Here is a 19,540-nt window from a genome sequence, read left to right as displayed (position 1 = left end):
CTAGAGGGTGCCTTTAAAAAAATCATCAATGTCCTAGCTTTAAATATTGATTAAAAAGAAATATTTACAAGAAGAGTCATCAAGTTTATCAATATGACTGGGTCTTTAAAAAAAAAAAAAGTCTCAGCCCAATTTACTTAAGAGAAAATAAGCCAAAACAAACAACCACACACACCAACACTTCCTGCTCTGCCTCTATTATCATCTTGTTCGGTTTGGGAGGATTTTGCTGTTAGATTGTGTATTTGTGTTCAGCCCAGTAACATAGGAGCTATGCCAATACTGGAGTTCATCAGCACAGCTGTCTCCAACTTCAAGTGTGAAGACTCCATCAGAACCCTGCGGCTACTGCAAATTGTTAATATTGTGATTTCTGCAGAGATTCTCCTGCAGAGGCAGAAACGCAGGCCCTGGCCTATTGCGTTCTACCTCGCAGTTCTATTGCTTCCACTTCCCAGTTCCTATAACAGTGATTGGAATCAACATGGTTTTGAGTTGTCAATCACATATCGCCACCACCAGACAGTTCTGCACCCAATTTCCACAAACCACTCCAAGGGCTTCATGTAAACATGGCAGTTCCTCAGAAGGAAAGCCGGCTTCTCCACACCCTTAGTTAACCAAATACAATTATAATTATTGCATTAGTTGACAGGGATGAAACCGCATTTTAAAAAGGAATTAAATCCATTTTTAACTAACAGACTTTTATTCAAACACTTAAAAAAAAAAATGTCTGCTGTCTTAGGCAAGTAACTACAACTCCTTCCCAGGGTTATTTGAAAATTAGCAAGCTGAGCCTGTAAAATTCCTACCTCAGTGCTCCCTAGAGTCACACTGGACACTTGTTTTATGCTTGGTACTAGATTGTAAATTTTACATAAACTATCTCATTTAATTCTCACAGCAACTTCATGAGATCACTAATATTTATTCCTATTTTATTCACACTCAGATAAAACCTAGGTGGGATCAGAAAGTGTGCAAATGGCTGAGTTTTGCACTGTAAGTATATTTCACGAGTGGCATTTAATACGGGATCTTTGACTGGCTCCTGGCTGAAATAACCAGTTATAAAAGACATTTTTCAGACAATTGAGACTGAGTGTTAAAGATATCAGGGAATTATTCTTAATTTTGTTAAGTGTGCTGATGGGTCTGTGGTTTCACCCAAGAGTAGTCTCACCTTTTTGGGAAGTAAGCTCAAGTATTAATTTATTTTTTAAGTGTATTTTTTATTGTTGATAGTATTCAAGTATTTATTTTGATTTTTTTGTTAATCTTCACCCAAGGATATTTTTCCACTGATTTTTAGAGAGAGTGGAAAGGAGGGGGAGAGATAGAGAGAGGGGGGGAAACATTGATGTGCATCGATTGGTTGCCTCCCACATAACACCCTGACCAGGGCTGGGGATCAAGCCCCCAACTGAGACACACACGTTCCCTTGACCAGAATCGAACCCAGGACCCTTCAGTCTGTGGACCGATGCTCTAACTAACCACTGAGTCAAACTGACTAGGGCTAAGCTCAAGTATTTAAATATGAGTTCTGATGTCTAATTTTGAAATGGTTCCACAAAAATAATTAAGCTTTTTTTTTTTTTTTTTTTTTTTTTAATGAGAAACCTTTCAACATGAGGAGTATGGCCGCAGGCAGAACTGCAGATCCATTCTCTCAGCAAGATGTGTGTTCAGAAGAGGGACAGAATAAAAAAGCTGAACGAAGACCTGGTGTCTCCGAGGTTATAGCTCACTTGAGAAGATTCCTTCATTTTTTGTCTGCGAATTTCCAAACCACACAGAGCCATGATCAAATGCTTTAAAGATATGGTATGACTTAAAAAAAATTTTCTACTCCTATGTATAAAAGACCACTTTCCATATTTTGTTGATGGTCTTTAATTTTTAAATTACAAAAAAAAATGTGTAGAATTGTTAATCTTAACATGCATGTCTAATTGAGGGTGGGATCAAAGAAGAGTCAATGTAGTTTTTATAGAAAAGCTAATTTTTAGGACCATCAGTGAATAGAACAGACAAGCTTTCCTGAATTACTATATATTTATCAGAGGGGAGCTTCAAATTGACGTGGAAGAGAACATTAGGAGACAAAACATTTATTTTTTAATTAAGCATGATTTTACCAGTTATTAAGATTCTGATTTATTATATCCTGATGTGAAATATACCAGACATTTAAGAAAAATATGTGGACTATCAAGAAAATCTATTTTACCTAAGGCACAAGTATAACTCCCCTAGGTTTCCAGTTCATTGTCGCCAATTCTTTTTAAGTAACAAAACTTGCCTATTTCCAAACATATCTGAGGGACCTCAAACACGAAATCATTAGAAGGGAAAATAGGGGATCAAAATTTATAGAGGAGTAAATAAGTCTAGCAAGAAACCTAGGCCAATATGGCTACCCTGATCAAGCAATAATTTTGGCTCTGAGCTTCCAGACAGTAGTAGCAAAAAGAAAAGGCAATCACAGCAAGCCCTGTAACTCAAACAGAAACCTTCTTCTGGTACTAATATTTAAAAGAAAATTTTCAGATGGGTCATTACATAAGAATATGGAACAATATAGTAGAGTGTCCACAAATGCCAGTTTATGGCACGTGCAGCCTGCTCTCTGACCGGCCATTCCACGTCTCATGCCAAGGCCATTACATTAAGAGTAATCCTGACAAAGCTGTGCAGTGAGTGGGCTTAGGGGCCACAGCTTTCTGATTTTCTGAAACCAGAACGTGTCCTCAAATAGCCATTGTCTCAACTGGGCTTCTGACAGCAGTGGGGGCAGCCAGTTCTCCATGTTGAACTGCTCTGAAAGCCTGGAATAGAGATATTTATTTCTTGCTGGTGACCCCACTCGAAGTCCTTTTGCTTCTTTGGATACCAGATAACATGCTGCCGTGAAAAGGGAGAGGCCAGGCCGGGATTCACAAGGAATGGAGCCAAGGAACCCAACCTAGGGTGGTTGAATCTGTCTTTGGGAAATTCCGAAGCCCAGAGCATGGCTACCATTGCTATTTGCGCGTGCAGGGACAAAGGAGGGCCCACACAAATACCTATTACTAACCAAGTCCTGAAGGGGTTAAGGCCCAGCAGCGTATAACTCCCCTCCATTATTTCAGCCTAGAAACACAACTTTTTTTTCTTTTCTTTCACTTTCCCATTTCAAGATAGTCTACGGAGGCCAAGCAAAATGTCTAAAACAGAAGGGCCAGCAGATGTAGTGGGTTGGCCACAACATATACACCAGGCGGGATCCTCTCCAGCTATGGGTGTCCGGCAGACTAGGGGTTACTGCAATCAACGCTCCCCGGGGACCCACAGGAAAGGAAATTCCCTTTCCCCAAGACTAGCCCTCTCTCCTAGCCTGGCAACAGCAGACGCCGAAGGATAAAGGGGCATTTAAAAAAGGAGTAGATTCTTAGAGTAGAGCACAGCATTCTGTCACCTGCTGCAAGAGAAGCCTTCTCGCCCAAGCCCTGAGTCACTTCCCCTCTCTGCACCGAGTCTCAATGCTCAAGGAGGCAAAAGACCGGGGCCCCAGGAGCTGTCTGCCCGCAGGCCCCACGCCCCCAGAGACACTCCCGGGGCCTCCCTCTAGGGGTAGTTTCCGCGGCTTCGAACAGGGTCTTTGCGCCGAAGCCGGCGCCGCCACTACCTTGGCTAAATGGCAGGCAGCTCTGAATGAAAGGAGCCGAGGCAGGCTCCGGATTTATGAATGTGCAGGGGAGGAGGGGAGGGCTATCATGTGACAATAAAGGAGAACGTCTTATTCACAAAAAAAGGGGAAAAAATAAAAGAAGAAAAAAAGTGGCGGGTGGCGGGCACAGCCGCTGAGTAGTGGCGGCCGCTGTGCGGTGACCGCTCGGACCCGAGGCCGACGACCTCAGGCGCCGGGCCCAGCGGCCTAGCCTGCGTTGCACCCGCAACTGGAACGGCCTCCGGCGGGGCTGGGGAAGAATCAAACCCGACTCTGCGACCGAGAGGCTGCAGGGAGCTGCACCTTGGCCAGGGCCTGGAGAACTGCATGCGTCCCCGGGGGGCGACGGGTCTGGCAGGGAGCCCCTAGGGCGGAGCGCCCGGAGCATTGTTACCCTCGGACTCGCGGAGCCCGGCACGCACTCGGTTGCACGGGCGAACACACAGACCCTCCCTCTCCCCCCCCCCCCCCCCCCGCCCCACACACACACCGGCCCTCACCGAACTGCCCCGCAGGATCCTGCCCGCCCCCGCTGCGCAAGCCTCGGATCCGCCCCCCGAGCTACCGGACCCCGCGGGGCGCGGAGCGCGGGTCCCGGGCACACGAGCGCGTGCACACACGCCCGCACGCGCCGCCGGACCCCGGGGGCGGCTCCAGCACGCCCGCCAGCTCGAGGACCCGGGCGCAACGCAGACCCCCGCACCCAGGGCTCCCCTCGCTCGGCCGTGTTTTTTATGAATGAAAATGTGGTATGCAAATGAGAGCGATTCAAGAAAACGAAATGGCGGAGCCTGGGCCCCAGAGGGCTCGGGAAAGGACCGCAGGGCGAGCAGCCGGGCGGGAGAATCACAAAGTCACCAAATCAAAAACCCACCGACCCCAGGAAACCGGAGCGGGGGTGTCAAGTCTTCTGCTCCGGCCGCCGAGGATTTCGGGGGAGGGGGGATGTTTGTAACTCCCCGGAGAGGGAGGGGGACCTCCCTGAGGTCACCAGTGCGCCCTTGGCCCCCGCAGCGGCGACCAGCCAGCCGACCCCAGGCGCGCCCCCGCCGGCCCACAGCAGTTTTTGCCCCCTCCTCACATCAACAAGGGGGGGAATCTCGCGTCCCAAACCCCCACAGGCCAGCGAGTCGCTGCACCCCACGCCAAGTTCACCCAATGAGCGTCGCCCGCCGGCGTCCTCCGCCCCGACCCCCACACGGCCCCCACGGGGCACACGCGTCCCACCCCGCGGCCGAACTTACTCGTCCGGGTGTGTTTCCTCGGTCATTTTCCTGTTCACCTAGACGTCTGTCCCGCGGCGGGCAGCTTTGCTCCCTTCATCTTCCTGTGCGCTCACCCCCTTCTTCACATCTCCGGAGATCGCCTGATTTGGCTGGGGAGGGGGGACGGCTGGAGATGAAGGGGGCGCCGCAGAAGGCAGAAGGGGAAGCTGCACGACCGGGCGCGGGTGGTTGGGGGGAAGCGGTGCGAAGGCAAGCTGCGGGAGGTCAGGGGCGCCGCGGCGCCGAGGGGCGAGGCGGGCGGGGGCTTCGGGGACTCGGGAGCGGGCGGAGGGGGAGAGGTTTGGGCCGGGGACGGCGGTGAGGGAGAGGAGGGAAAAAAACAAGCGCGCCGTGGAGCGGCGGAGACTGCTGAGAGGAGGAGAAGGGGGCCGGCCGCGGGTGGGGGCTCTGTCCGGGGTCGCCCCCGGGGGGAGGGGGGGGAGGGCCAATCACGGTTCCGGGGAGCGGTCGGCGGCCGGGGGAGGTGCGCCTGGGAGGCGGTACAGGGCGCCCCGTCCGAGCCCCATCTCTCGACTCTACCGATTTACTCCATATTGGATTCTCACCGCCGCCAACAGGAGGAAGTAGGGCGGAAGCGATGACGTCTTCCCAGCGGCCAGAGGTGGTGGAGTGCAAAAAGCTTCCTACTTGCGACCGAAAAAAAAAATGAGAGAGAGCGGAGAAAAAAAGAAGAAGAAAAAAACACAACTTTGTCCGGTCTACTGAGCATGCCCGGCGTTCTCTCCCCCTCCCTTCTGGCTCCCACTCCCGGGGGAGCCGCGGAGCCGAGTTGTTTGCACCGCGTCTTTGTGACTCCGGATCCTCCTCCGTCTGAACTCCGGGTTTTAAGATGCCCGGGAGGAGGGAGGAGGCGGGAGCGGGGGACTCGCACACATCTGGCTCCCGTTCAGCTCCCTCCCTCCTACCAAACCCCTGGATTGAAAATCGGGGGGTGGGGAGGAGGAGGAAGGGTGGAGACAGAGAGCTCTGGGTAGGGCCGGAGCGGTGCTCGGGCTCTGACGATCAACTACTCCCCCACGGAGGGGTGGGAGGGTGAGGGCGGCACAGGTGCTTTTGCCAAGGTTCTGAATGGCAGAGGCTTTTCAGTTTCCCGTGAATCTTATGATCTTTTTTTTTTTCTTTTGTCTTGGTAAGGGAACGGGCATTATTTTACGTAAAAAAAAAAAAAAAGATAAGTCCAACGAGCCGAGAAACGTTTGCATTTTAGTAGAAATGACAGGCTTTCTTGGGTTAAAAGATAAGACCAAATATACTTTTTTTTTTCAAATATACATTTTTATTCAGTAAATCTTTCTCATGTTGGTGGAGGATGGCCCTGCCCCAGGCTCTTGAAGGCCATAGTTATGGAGAGAAAAGAGCTTCTCCAGTCCCCTTTTCCTTACCTTTTTAAAAAATATATACTTTTATTGATTTCAGAGAGGAAGGGAGAGAAAGAAACGTCAATGATGAGAGAGAATCATTGATTGGCTACCTCCTGCACACCCCCTACTGGGGATCGAGCCCGCAGCTGCCACCGGGGCATGTGCTCTTGATGGGGATTGAACCTGGGACCCTTCAGTCCCCAGGTCAACGCTCTATCCACTGAGTCAATCCAGCTAGGGCCCCTTTTCCTTCCCTTTATCTTCAAATTATTTTTCCGATCTTGTCCTGGGACCATGGCCTAGGTGGGCCCATGCTCTCCAAAACAGCACTGCCTGGGCAATGGGCAGGCCTTGCTTGCTGGGCATGCACCCTGTTCAGTTGCACAGGGACCTTGGCTTGTTTTATGCTCTGTTGTTGGAGGCTTGGCATTCTTTATAGTGTTTGAACCAACTAGGGGCTCCCCATTGTTATTCTGTAGTGGGCCCCACAATTTGCACAGCTGTTGGGTATTCCTTCTGGGATTTTGCTAGGGAGCAAGAGATACAGTCCCCGCACCTTCCTGCTCTCCAAACACAGTAGACTTTTCCATCCTCCCAAATGTGCTAAGAGACTACACAGGTATTTTAACTAAATAGCAACCACTGAATGAATTTAAAGTAGATTAAACATACCTTAAATGTAGTACACACACACACACACACACACACACACACACACACATTTGGAGAGCCACAAGTACTCCAAAGATAGAGTTTCACCTTGAGTCAAGGCAAAATTGGTGGTTTACCCTAACTCAGTGCCGATCACAACCATGAACTTTCTGGATATGGATCGGGCTTGACCACCTTTGATGCTGAGTGATGTTGTATGGAGGTGAAAAGGGCACGGGTGGAAGGCATACCTGGGTGCTGGTTTTCTCCTGGCAGCCTGAAGGCCCTGAATGAAGCTTTTAGCAATTCTTCAGTTTCTTAATAAAACAGAGATAACAAGGCCAAGGTTGTCTTTCTCAGCTTTTGAGGCCATGGAGAGTCTATGAGAAAGCACTGAACAGAGCAAGATCTCATTGGTCTCTAAAGCCCCATAAAGCTAAGGTGTCTATCCAGTTATCACCTTTGGCCATTGTTGCTTTTCTCCTAGAGTTGCTGAAAGAGGTCCCACTCAGTCATTCCTGGACTTCTGGGAACACAAACATTTGTCCATATCAAAATTACCCATCCAATGGGCACCTCTTTGGCTCCACCCTCCAGTTTTAGAAAGTCCAAATGACAAGGTGGCAGGTGAGGTGGTTATTCATTTCTGTAGGTAGCCAAGCAGAATTGGTGTCATCACCACTCGTTTACCCAGCTCCCTGCTAATAGCATTGGATGACTGGCCCTGCCCTAACCAAGCAGCCAGAGGAGCTAAGAAAAACATTCAAGGTCCAGAATTCACCAGGTCCCTGGTTGGTTGCCCTGGTGCCACACTCCAGGAGGTTTTTAGGTTCTCTGAGCCTTGGGTTCAGTGTCTGTAGTGTCAGGATAATGCCCACAAATGGGGTCGCGGGGAAGGTTAAATGGCTATACAGTGAGGGTACTGTGTTAAGCACACTGCAAGTAGGAAATTAACGGCAACCCTTTCTTCTTTCCAGGCAGCTGTATTACTATATTGCTACCCCCTCCACCCCGGGTACTTCATGTTCCTCTAAAGCAGTGGTTCTCAACCTGTGGGTCGCGACCCCTTTGGGGGTCGAACGACCCTTTCACAGGGGTCGCCTAAGACCATCGGAAAACACATATATAATTACATGTTGTTTTTGTGATTAACCACTATGCTTTAATTATGTTCAATTTGTAATAATGAAATTGGGGGTCACCACAACATGAGGAACTGTATTAAAGGGTCTCGGCATTAGGAAGGTTGATAACCACTGCTCTAAAGAAAACCTTCCAGTTTTCTTTTGCTTTGTTCATTTCCCAAAAGGGGCCTTTTGATGGAAATGTTCCTAACTGGTCACCTCTTGATCCTCCCCATCAATTACTAACTGTACCATAGAAGAAATGGCATATTGGGCGAATAACTCAGGTATATTTACTGATCTGAATATCAGGATGTTATCAAAGTATACTGGATTGTTACCAGAATAGGGGTTATCACGGATTTAGGACTTTAATGACATTACTGAAAGAGCTAGACACCCATATCCCTGTCTCTCCCCCACAACCTCCAAAACGGGGAACAAGGCAGCTCTGAAGACGATCAAATCAAGTGTGTCTACTCAGAGTGAGACAGTACAGCTTCAAAAGTAATGTCGATCTACTCACAACTTCACGTAAACCTAGCGGAGCCCCCAGCAAACCGCACCCCCCCCCCCCCCCACACACACACACACACACACCACCTCTCAATCCCGAGTCCCGGGTGGGGCATCACCCCCACCCGGGGCCTTCCCGCCGGCCGCCCGGAAAATGCGGAGCGCGGAACCGGAGCGACCCTCGGTGGCCCCGGGACGGGCATGCTCAGTAGACCCACAGGTCTTGTTTTACTCGGAAGCCGGTCGCGGCCCCCGCCCCCTCCCGCCCCGCTCGGGAGTCGGGAGAAGCGGACATTTTATCCTTCTTGGCAATCTGCTCCCTTTCGAGTCCTTCGTCTCCTTTCTGCGTCCTCCCAGGTCTCGCCCATCGGGGTCTGGTAGGGCCGGGAGTGTAGATCTCCGGGGTGGGGGTAGCGGAGTGGGATCCGACAAATCACTCACCCTTACCCGCGAACCCGGGACGAGAAGGGGCGGGGGAGTGGGGCGGAGTGATTTGGAGAGGACTCTACTGTACCCGAAGGTGTGCGTGTGCCCCATCCCCCGAAACCCCCACCCTGACGCGGCACCCCAGCTCCGACCCGGCGAGGCGCGCGCAGCTGCGCTCGGGCCTGTCCTCATCTCACCCCCATTCTGCCCCTTCGCTATTTCTCAATGACTGGCGCTGGGAGGACACTTCCGACGGGGGAGGGAGAGGGTGTCATTAGCGCTCGGTTTATCAGTTCCTTCCGGTCTGCCGGAGCCCTGCCCCGCGCGCCTCCGGGCCGCGCCTTGGGCGCGCTGGTGCCTTTATGATGATGTTTAAATAAGCAGTCCCGTGTGCCAGTGTGTGCCAAGCGAGTCTGTAGCCCAGCTGTCTCCCCCAAGACCCGCAGGCCGGAATGGAAACTCAAGCTCTCTCGTAATGAAGGGGATGATGCAAACTTAGTAACTGACCCGGCGGCCGGGAACGGCGCCCTCCCCCACCCGGCGCGCGGCGTCCCGGCCCGGGCATGAATGGCTGGAGCCAGATTGCACAATCCGCCGGGTATAAATAGCCGGCGGGCGGGCTGCTGACGCGCTCGCTCGCTCGTACCGTTATCGTGCAATACTTCAGCCCCGAAGCAGTTCACTCCCAGGTCATTTTCCCTTTCAGCTGCAATGCTGGGATTTTAAATAGCCGAGATGAAAGGCTCTTCTCCCTGCCTCCCTCCTCCCTGGAGTTCATTTATTATGAATGAACCGCCAACCTCGCGGCTTCCGGAGGTACTTTACTCCACTCCAGGTAGGAGAAAGACTCAAGGTCACGGCCGCGGTCCACCCAAGCTTGTCTGGGTGCACGCGCCGGGGAGGGAGAGAAAGCAGGAAATGATCGGCAGGCCTGGGAAACCTTGTCGAGAAAATGTAACCGCTTAGGGTTTTCCTCCGGAGTTTCAATTTTTAACTCTGCAAGACTCGGTCATTTTAAGAGTGGGTTATGCAAAAGGTCTTTCGACTGCGGCTGCTTGCTCTCCCCCCGTGGGCCGCAGCGTCTGTGCAGGTGCAGTTTCATTCAGAAGAACTGGTTCCCTTCCCCCGGGAGGCAGCAAACACTCTAAGAGCCTTAGGGATGTTGGAAGGTGGGGGAGAAATGCTAGCCCAGCCAGTTTGGTCATTTTCTTGTTCTAGAACTCTTCTTAGAAGCCTCCGCTATGTGCAAAACTGAGAAAATCTAAAAACATACTCTTTCCAACTGTATTTTACAAATTTGTGGTGGTCCTTGAAAGTATACAGAACTTTCTTTCCCCCTTCTCTTTAACACCAAATTTCAACTTAATTTCTCAAAATAAAATTGCCAGTTCCTCACAGATTTCTGGCCTGCGAAAGGCAACGGTCAGGCTCATTATTTTTCCAATTGGATGCTCAGTTTTTTCCTGCATTTAAAGTTCGAGGTACTCCATGAGGCAATGGTTCCTGCCCTCTAGGAGTTCCATCAGATGGGGCAATAGGCCTGTAGATAAAACGTGAGCGCAGCAATTGTCCACCTTCTTCATCTCATGGCACACAGAAACTAATTAGTAAAATTCTCTGGCACACCAAAAAATATATTTTTTTTGCTGATTGAACAACAAAAAAGGTATAATATTGATTCATTCACACATGGATGGTTATTGTTGTGTTGGCTCACATTTTTAAAAAATATACTTTTATTGATTTCAGAGAGGAAGGGAGAGGTAGATAGAAACATCAGTGGTGATAGAAACATCAATGGCGCCTCCTGCACACCCCACACTGGGGTCAAGCACGAAACCCCTGCATGTGCCCCTAGTTCAGTGATGGTGAACCTATGACACGCATGTCAGAGGTGACACGCGAACTCATTTTTTTGGTTGATTTTTCTTTGTTAAATGGCATTTAAATATATAAAATAAATATCAAAAATATAAGTCTTTGTTTTACTATGGTTGCAAATATCAAAAAATTTCTATATGTGACAGGGCACCAGAGTTAAGTTAGGGTTTTTCAAAATGCTGACACGCCGAGCTCAAAAGGTTCGCCATCACTGCCCTAGTTCATAGGTCAACCCTCAACCATTGAGTCACGCCAGTGACAATCTAAGGAAAAAGAAGTCAGTGCCCCTGATTAAATAGTCAGGTATTGCATGTTTTAAGAATTCTTGAGGCACACCTGTGGAAAATCGTTGCTTAAGGGCAATGGAGTAACCACTCTAAAACATGGTGTAAGCAGAAGAGGAAGCAGAGATCTGCCCAGAGGAAGGGGTGTTGGAGCCAAAACTTGAAGGAGGGTGAGAGTGCTGATAGACAACTGGAAGTGAAAGATCTTCTGAGATAGCCCAGTGAGCAAAAAGGCCCAGAGAAGTGAAACAGTATGAGGGAGGGGAGTAGCAGAAAGGCCATGGGAAAGGGTAGGAGCCAGGTCAGGAAGGCCACGCAGGCCACCTGAAAGGAGATTAGGCTATCTTGAAATCATGGAACCTTTTGTAACCCGTTCACAGCTGATCTTTGTCCAGTCCCGGTTCATTGCTGTGGCCCCCCCATAGTAATGCAAATGTAGGGCAAGCGGACATCCATTGTTATGGGGTTAGGGCAGCCGTGGGCAAACTACGCCCCACTGGCCGGATCCGGCAGTTTGAAATGAATAAAACTAAAAAAAAAAAAAGACCGTACCCTTTTATGTAATGATGTTTACTTTGAATTTATATTAGTTCACACAAACACTCCATCCATGCTTTTGTTCCGGCCCTCCGGTCCAGTTTAAGAACCCATTGTGGCCCTCAAGTCAAAAAGTTTGCCCACCCCTGGGTTAGGGCATAAAACCAAATTCACAAACTGACAGCCCCTAGGACAGATAATGCCCCAGATAAGTTTTGTTTTGCCTGCTAAAAAAAAATAATAATCTAGCTAACAGTTTAAAATCAGAGTATTTCACATTAAAAAAATCAAGATTTTGGGGCTCCTCCTGAAAAAACTATAGATGTGGCTGCTGTGAATTACTGAGTGATTGTTGCCGAGTGATGGCTGTCCTGCCTGTCAGGCTTCTGGCTCCTTTAGGCATTTGAGTTCTTGACCTCTGGCATAAAAGAACCTTTTGTGAATGGATCAAGACCTCCACTCTGAGCCCCAGGTAGGTAGAGCTTGTTGTTAGGTCTGATCAAGCAATTGCATTGACACCCCTCCCCCGGGAACTGACTTTTCAGGCCATTTCACTATGGACCTTCCTTTTGCTGAGACCACATTTCACTTGCAGCTACCACATTCCATGATCTTCCCTCCGGGTATGCATAAAGAAGTCTCCGCCCAGAAAAAGCCCGCCAAAAGTCCTTTAAAAGCTGCTGGCTCCCGTCACTGGGTGCTGGAGCCATCCAGGCTCAGCCACCTGGTGTGCGGATGATGGAGTAAATAAATTCATGATCCCTCCATTCTGGCCCCATGCATTCCTCGTTCCTCTTTCGGCGACCTAACCCTTGTCACTGTGTATAGCAATTTGCGTGAGAGACCCTGGGCTTCTTAGGAGTAAAGACACCAATCTCCAATCTTCTGCTCCAAGATTCTGTATTATACAGTTAGCCACTGGGCAGGGTGGATTAACGTGGGCTCAGCTCCAGCCCAGTGGCAGAAACAATGAGGCCCCTAAAATAACAACTAACACGTATCTTCAGCTCAGACTCTGTTTCTAGGAAACTCAACCTAGGCCCTCTGCCAACAGGACAGCTGGGAGTTCAAGTGATCAACTGGAAAAATTACCAAATAGGATCATGTTTGTACCCCAAATTTGTGGAGCTGCTCAGACAAGTTATATAAACAAAGGTTTTAAGCAGGCAGTACTAGACTCAGATGTACCTTTTTAATAGGTTACTCCAGGCATGTAAGATAGTTAGGGAGCAAAGCAAAGACTGGTTAGAAAGAAATGTTCTTCTTCCATGACAAGAATAACAATGCCTGACAAAACACAGTGGCAATGGCCATGGAGAGGGAAAACCAATTCCAAAGACACAGATGGGGTTGAAATGTCTTGGCTTTATCATCTATTGGATATGGGGACTAATGGTGAGGTCTGGGATGGCTTCCAAGTTTTTGACTTGGGAAATTGGATGGAACTTAGTCCCTTTAACATGATAGGGTAACAGGTGGGGAGAAGGAAAAATGGCTTGGTTACTCTCAAGATGGAGACGTAGTAGACAGTTGCCACCACTCAACTCTGGGACTCACAAAGTAGGTCAGGGATTGAGGGACCTAGGGCGACCAAAACAGAGGGAAGCAGAACCTAGAGATAGAGATGGAGAGACAAGAAAGACATTGCCCTGAGGATATCATTTGAGCAATTGGAGTCAATCTTGCCTGAAAATGATTTGGAGTTTTTTTTTCTACCCAGAGAGGAAGGGGGGGGGGGGAGAGAGAGAGAGAGAGAGAGAGAGAGAGAGAGAGAGAGAGAGAGAGAGAGAGAAACATGAATGATGAGAGAGAATCATTGATCAACTCCCTCCTGCACGCCCCCTATTAGGGATTGAGCCCGCAACCTGAGCATGTGCCCTTGACCAGAATCAAACCCGGGTCCCTTCGGTCCGCAGGCTGACGTTCTGTCCACTGAGCCAAACCAACTACAGCAAGGAGTTTCAATAGAGATTCTGATTTAATAGAGCGAACCTCTCCTGGGAAGTTAAATACAATAGGAGTTATACTGATGTCTCTTTTTTGCCTCAGCATCCCACTGTCACCACCTTAATTCACATTTGCAGCTCCCTTTCACTCTTAACATCATGCCTCATTTTTATTGCCTTTGTTCCTCCGCCCCGTTCTTCTGTAAAGATCGTAACTGAGAAAGGAAGCGTAACAATGTAAGAGAATCAGAGCTTTTAGAATTAGAAGAAAATGGAAGATATGTTTGTGACAACTGTGGCTCCAATAAACCAAACATGTTACCCAAGCTTTTTGTAATGGATAAAGAGGAAAGAGAACAAAGCTCATTATGAGATGGCCCCTGTATCAGTAAGCTTTTGCGTACTGATACAGGGACCATATCAAAATTTTGTAGCTTCAAGCAATAAGCATTTTATTTATTTCTCAGGAGGCTCTGGTCAACTTGGTGGTTCTTCTGGCCTCTGCCAGCTCAGCTGGGGCAGGATGGTCTAGGATGGTGTCTCACATGTCTGGTGACCGGCGGGCTAACTGGTCTGGTAGGCCCAGAGCTGGGCCAGTTCACTGATGCCACATGATCTGTTATCCTCCAGCAGGCCAGCCCAGATTCGATCACACGATGGTGGTGGCAAGGTTCCCAGATCAGCAAGGGACGGCAAAACCCGAAGTGCAGGCCTCTGCTTTCTGTCACATCTGTTAATATCCCATTAGCCGAAGTAGTCACATGGCCAACCCAGGGTCAAGAGTCAAGGAGCAGTGAAGTGTAGACGCTCCTTCTTAATGAGAGGAGTGGCAAAGTCACATGGCAAGGGATGTGCATACAAGGATGAGAGGACTTTGTGACCATCTGTTACCATCTACTTTACTCTCTAACCCAAACTTCACAGTTAGAGAAGGGTATAAGAATATTCATTGATCACATATATTTGGTAAGTATTGTATATTTTAGTACACAAATATTTAATAAACATTTTATGAAGTATACTATAAGTACATATATTTTTATATAAGCATCATATATTTGCATCTAGATATACTATTTAGATATAGGAGTACTATTGATAGGATTAACTATCTTTACAGTTACTGACTTATGACCAAGTAACTAAAACTGCTTAATGTTTAGCAGATTTGTGCATGTTATAAAACTCTTCACAATTAATTTAATGAATAAAGAAAGAGATCTTACAAGGTTATTATGCTTGCCCCTCTTTCTCAGCATGAAAATCCTATCCCTTATATATCTTATTTTTAAAATAGGTATATTCCTAAAGAGATCTGGATAATAAAAATGTTTGTAAACCAAAGCACATATTAAAAACACTAGGGAGCCCTAACCGGTTTGCTCAGTGGATAGAGCGTCGGCCTGAGGACTGAAAGGTCCCAGGTTCGATTCCGGTCAAGGGCATGTACCTTGGTTGCGGACACATCCCCAGTAGGAGGTGTGCGGGAGGCAGCTGATCCACGTTTCTAACTCTCTATCCCTCTCCCTTCCTCTCTGTAAAAAATCAATAAAAATACAAAAAAAAAAACAAAACACTAGGGAAACTTTATCTAAAGTTACTGTATATTGAATAATTTGGAAAAGCAAATAATCATCCCTTAATTTGTTCAGAATATCAACTTGGATTTTATACATACGTTTGAGATTAAAGCAAGCCTCACTTGTGTACTTTTTTGTTGATGGCAGGGGTGGTGCTTATGGCGGTGGCTATGATGATGAGGGTGTTGATGGTTGTGAGAGTGGAGGTGTTGAGAGGGGGTGATGAAAGTGGAGGTGGTGGTGATGGTTATGAAAATGATGGTGGTTGAAGTGGTAGAAGGATCTGAAACAGAAACCTTCAGTTTACCGCAGTGTTTCCCGGTGGCCCTCTTACCAGGTCCCAGACTGTATAGATAACTGGGCACATGCATTGAAGAAAGGAATAGAAAAACAATTAAAAGCCCTGGCTGGGTGGCTCAGATGATTAGAGAGTCGTCCTGATAAGCCAAGGTTGTGGTTTCGATCCCTAGTCATGGCACATACAAGAAGCGACCAGTGAATGCAGGAATGAGTGGAGCAATAGATCCATCTCTCTCTCTCTCTCTCTCTCTCTCTCTCTCTCTCTCTCTCTCTCTCTCTCACACACACACACACACACACACTTCTCCTCCTTCTCTTCTTCCCTCCCTCTCTCTCCTCTCTAAAATCAATTTAAAAAAGAGAGAGAGAGCAAAAATGGATAAAATGAAGCATGAGATGCCCTGTAGGCTAAACAACATCCCACAATGTCAGGAGAGCCGTTTCTACACCTTTGTAATTGAATATGGGCTTATTTACACCCCCTTCCCACCAGATTGTAAGCTCACTGAGAGCAGGACTACATCGTATTTTTTAAGAAAATCAGTCCAGAGTCACTGTGGCACATAATGGGTGCCTGTTGTACTTCCTGAGTAAATGAATGACAAGCCACTATGGCTTGCCTCCTTCCTTTCTTTCTAAAAGTGCATGTTGCCCCCATGGCCTCAGAGAAAGTGCCCTTCTTAATCACTTATGCTTTGCTGACCCAGCTTGCTAGTGTCAGATGAGGGCTGGGAAGGTCCCAGTTGAACAGTAAAATAAAATCATGGCGTGGTAGAGTTCAAAGGACATTAAAGAACCATCTGTTTTAAGATGAGGAAATTGGGGCCCAGATAAGCCAAGTGACTCAAATAAGACCACACAAATTGGGTCATATCCAGAACCATGACTCAGAGACTCAAAGTTCAGATTCCATAACCAAGGTGCCTTTGTTGGAATAATACCCCTGGCACTTCTAATTGTGCTGGTGGGAAGCAATGTTGCTTACCAATATTGTAGCTCATTCACGAAGGAGAAAATGAAGACTTTTAGCTTAACAAAGACTACTCAGGGAGACCTAAGTCTATATCTTGCATTATGACATTAAATTCTATTGGACACTGCTGATCTAGGGCAGTAGTGGTAATTCCCTTCTCCGGTTCTTGGTTTAAGAGTGGCTATGATTTTTTTAAATATATATTTTATTGATTTTTTTACAGAGAAGGGAGAGGGATAGAGAGTTAAAAACATCTATGAGAGAGAAACATCGATCAGCTGCCTCCTGCACACCCCCTACTGGGGATGTGCCTGCAACCAAGGTACATGCCCTTGACCAGAATCGAACCTGGGACCCTTCAGTCCGCAGGCCGATGCTCTATCCACTGAGCCAAACCAGTTAGAGCAGGTGTGTCTATGATTTTTAATTTCAACTGAGTGTCGTTTGCTTCCCTGTTTTTCCTTAAACTGAACTGTCACAGTGCAGCCAATAAAATTCCGAAAGGTGTCTGCTAGGGAAATTCGGGGAAAGATTTGAATGCCTGAAAACAAAAAAAGATGGGGTGAGAGGGATGCCCCCTTCCCGCCTTAGACATTCTTGGGTGCGGCAGTGATGTTCACTACCTCGCTGTCTCATAGACTTTCTTGGGGAGAGCCAAGAAAGTCAAAGGAAAGCTAAACCAGAATCCTGATTTTGCTGAGCTACTGAGTTAACCAGAGTTGGAATCCACCTCCTTCGGGACTTCATGTTATGTGAAATAGTAAATATTTATTATTTAAGCCACTTTTTATCAGTGTCCTGTTACTTATGGCCAAAGTAACTGATTCACATCATATTCATCTGTTGTGTGCACAGCACTCCCTGCTTTTAGGAAGTTCCAGTGTTAAGTCAGCAGGTGTCTGGTTGATTTGCTGCCTTGCAGAGAGGATCAATAGGGTCAACTTCTAGATAAATCTGTTTGTTTTTTTTTTGTTTTGTACATATATATATTTTTAAATTAAATTGATTGGAGTGACATTGGTCAACATGAACATATAGGTTTCAGGTGTAGGTTTCTATATTATAAGATCTGTATATTATACCATGTGCCCACCACCCAAAGCCAAATCTCCTGTCACCTTAACCCTTCTCCGCCTACCCCCTTCTCCCTGGCAACCCCCACACTGCTGTTTGTGTTCATGAGTTTCAGCTTGACATCCCATAGGAGTGAAATCTTATGGTTCTTAGCTTTTTCTAACTGACTTATTTCACTTAGCATAATGTTCTCAAGGTCCACCCATGTTAGCACATCTCTTTGAGATGTCATCTGCTGACTTTTGTAGGCTGAGGAATTTTTGTTGCTGTTCATGTAACAACTAAACATTGGACAATCTACAAAAACATAAGAACCTCTGGCCTCTGCGCTTACAAGCAAACATGCATGCTTGTAACATATGCTTGTGGTTGAAGTTCAATGGTTTTTGTTCCATTGTTATTTGTGATTATAAAAATAAGTCCTGTTTATCATACAAACATTGAAAGTGTAAAAAAAGAAAAAAAGTGTAAAAAAGTATAGTGAAGAAAATAATCTCCCAGCAATCCCACCATTTAGATGTATCCTCTGTTAATATTTTAAATGTATCTTTATAGACTTTTTCTATTTATAGTGTATATTTGATTTAAAAAACTATATAGCATATACTTTAATTAAATAACATCACACTTAAGTACCTTTTGGTAACCCCTTAAAAAAACACACCAGTGCTCTGGTCGGGTAGCTCAGTTGTTTAGAGTGTCATCCTGCCGCACCAAGGTTTCAGGTTTGATCCCTGGCCAGGGCACATATAAGAATCAGCCAATGAATGCATACATAAGTAGAAAAAAATAGATGTTTCTCTCTCTCTCTCTCTTTCTCTTTCTCTGTCTCTCTCTTTTCTAAAAAATTATTTAAAAACCCCTAAGCTCTGGCTGGTGTGGCCCAGTTGGTTGGAGTGTTGTCCCATATACCAAAAAGGTTGCAGGCATCTTCAGCAATAATATGCATGTGTTCAGAGTCCTAAATTTCTTTCAATTACATTGTATGTTCAATATTATTCTGTATTCTTTTTTTAAATCCTCACTCAGGGATATTTTTCCATTGATTTTTTTTTTTTAGAGAGAGAATGGAAGAGAGAGGGATGGACAGAGAGAAATATCAATGTGAGAGAAACACATTGATTGGTTGCCTTCTGCACGAGCCCCTAGCAAGGCTTGGACCAGGGAGGAGCCTGCAACCAAGGTATGTGCCCTTGACCAGAATCAAACCTGGGACCCTACAGTCTGCAGGCCCATGCTCTATCCACTCAGCCAAACCAGCCAGGGCTGTGTATTCATTTTATCTTGATACTTGCTGTCACATAGATGCATAATCTCGATTTTCCTATCTCTTCTTTAAAAAAAAATTTTTTTTTTATTGATTGATTTGAGAGAGAGAGGAAGGGAGAGATAGAGAAAACATCAATTTGTTGTTCCACTTATTTATGCATTCATTGGTTGACTCCTGTATGTGCCCTGAGCAGGGAGTGAACCGGCAACCTAGGTGGGTCCAGACAATGCTCTAACCAACTGAGCTACCCAACCAGGGCTTCTATCTCTTCTTCCTTATTTCCATTCCCTCCTAATCCCACCATGGTCTAGCTTTTGTCCTCACCACCATACACAAGCTGCTCCTTGGTTAGGACACTTCATCTGATTGCCAAATCTGGTGGTCTTTCTTGATTTGTCAACTTAACATAGCTGACCACTTCCACCTTCTTGAAACTCTTCCTCCAGTACTTCCCATGACCCAAACATCTGGTTCCTCTTTACCTATCTGTTTATTCATTTATTCAGCAAAATTTTATAGAGAACCTGTGTTAAGTGTTGTCATAAGGGCATGCAATAGTATGACGAAGCTAGCATCTATTGAGTGCTTACCAAGTACCAGGCAATATTTTGACATT

The 19,540-nt window shown here is 46.9% G+C and overlaps 1 protein-coding gene across 1 annotated transcript in view; it reads right to left on the bottom strand.

The window, feature by feature from the left end:
* Positions 1-5,012, bottom strand: part of SPRED2 (sprouty related EVH1 domain containing 2) — a 115,281-nt gene extending 110,269 nt beyond the window's left edge. The window contains exon 1 of the mRNA XM_081100507.1: positions 4,960-5,012. Within this exon, the coding sequence (XP_080956633.1) occupies positions 4,960-4,985 (26 nt within the window). The 5' untranslated portion in view covers positions 4,986-5,012. The remainder of the gene's footprint in view (positions 1-4,959) is intronic.
* Positions 5,013-19,540: the final 14,528 nt, after the last annotated feature.

The sequence above is a fragment of the Myotis nattereri genome (assembly GCF_964212035.1).
Source record: "Myotis nattereri genome assembly, chromosome: 10".
NCBI lineage: Eukaryota > Metazoa > Chordata > Mammalia > Chiroptera > Vespertilionidae > Myotis > Myotis nattereri.
This window is presented reverse-complemented; position numbering and strand designations above follow the sequence as displayed.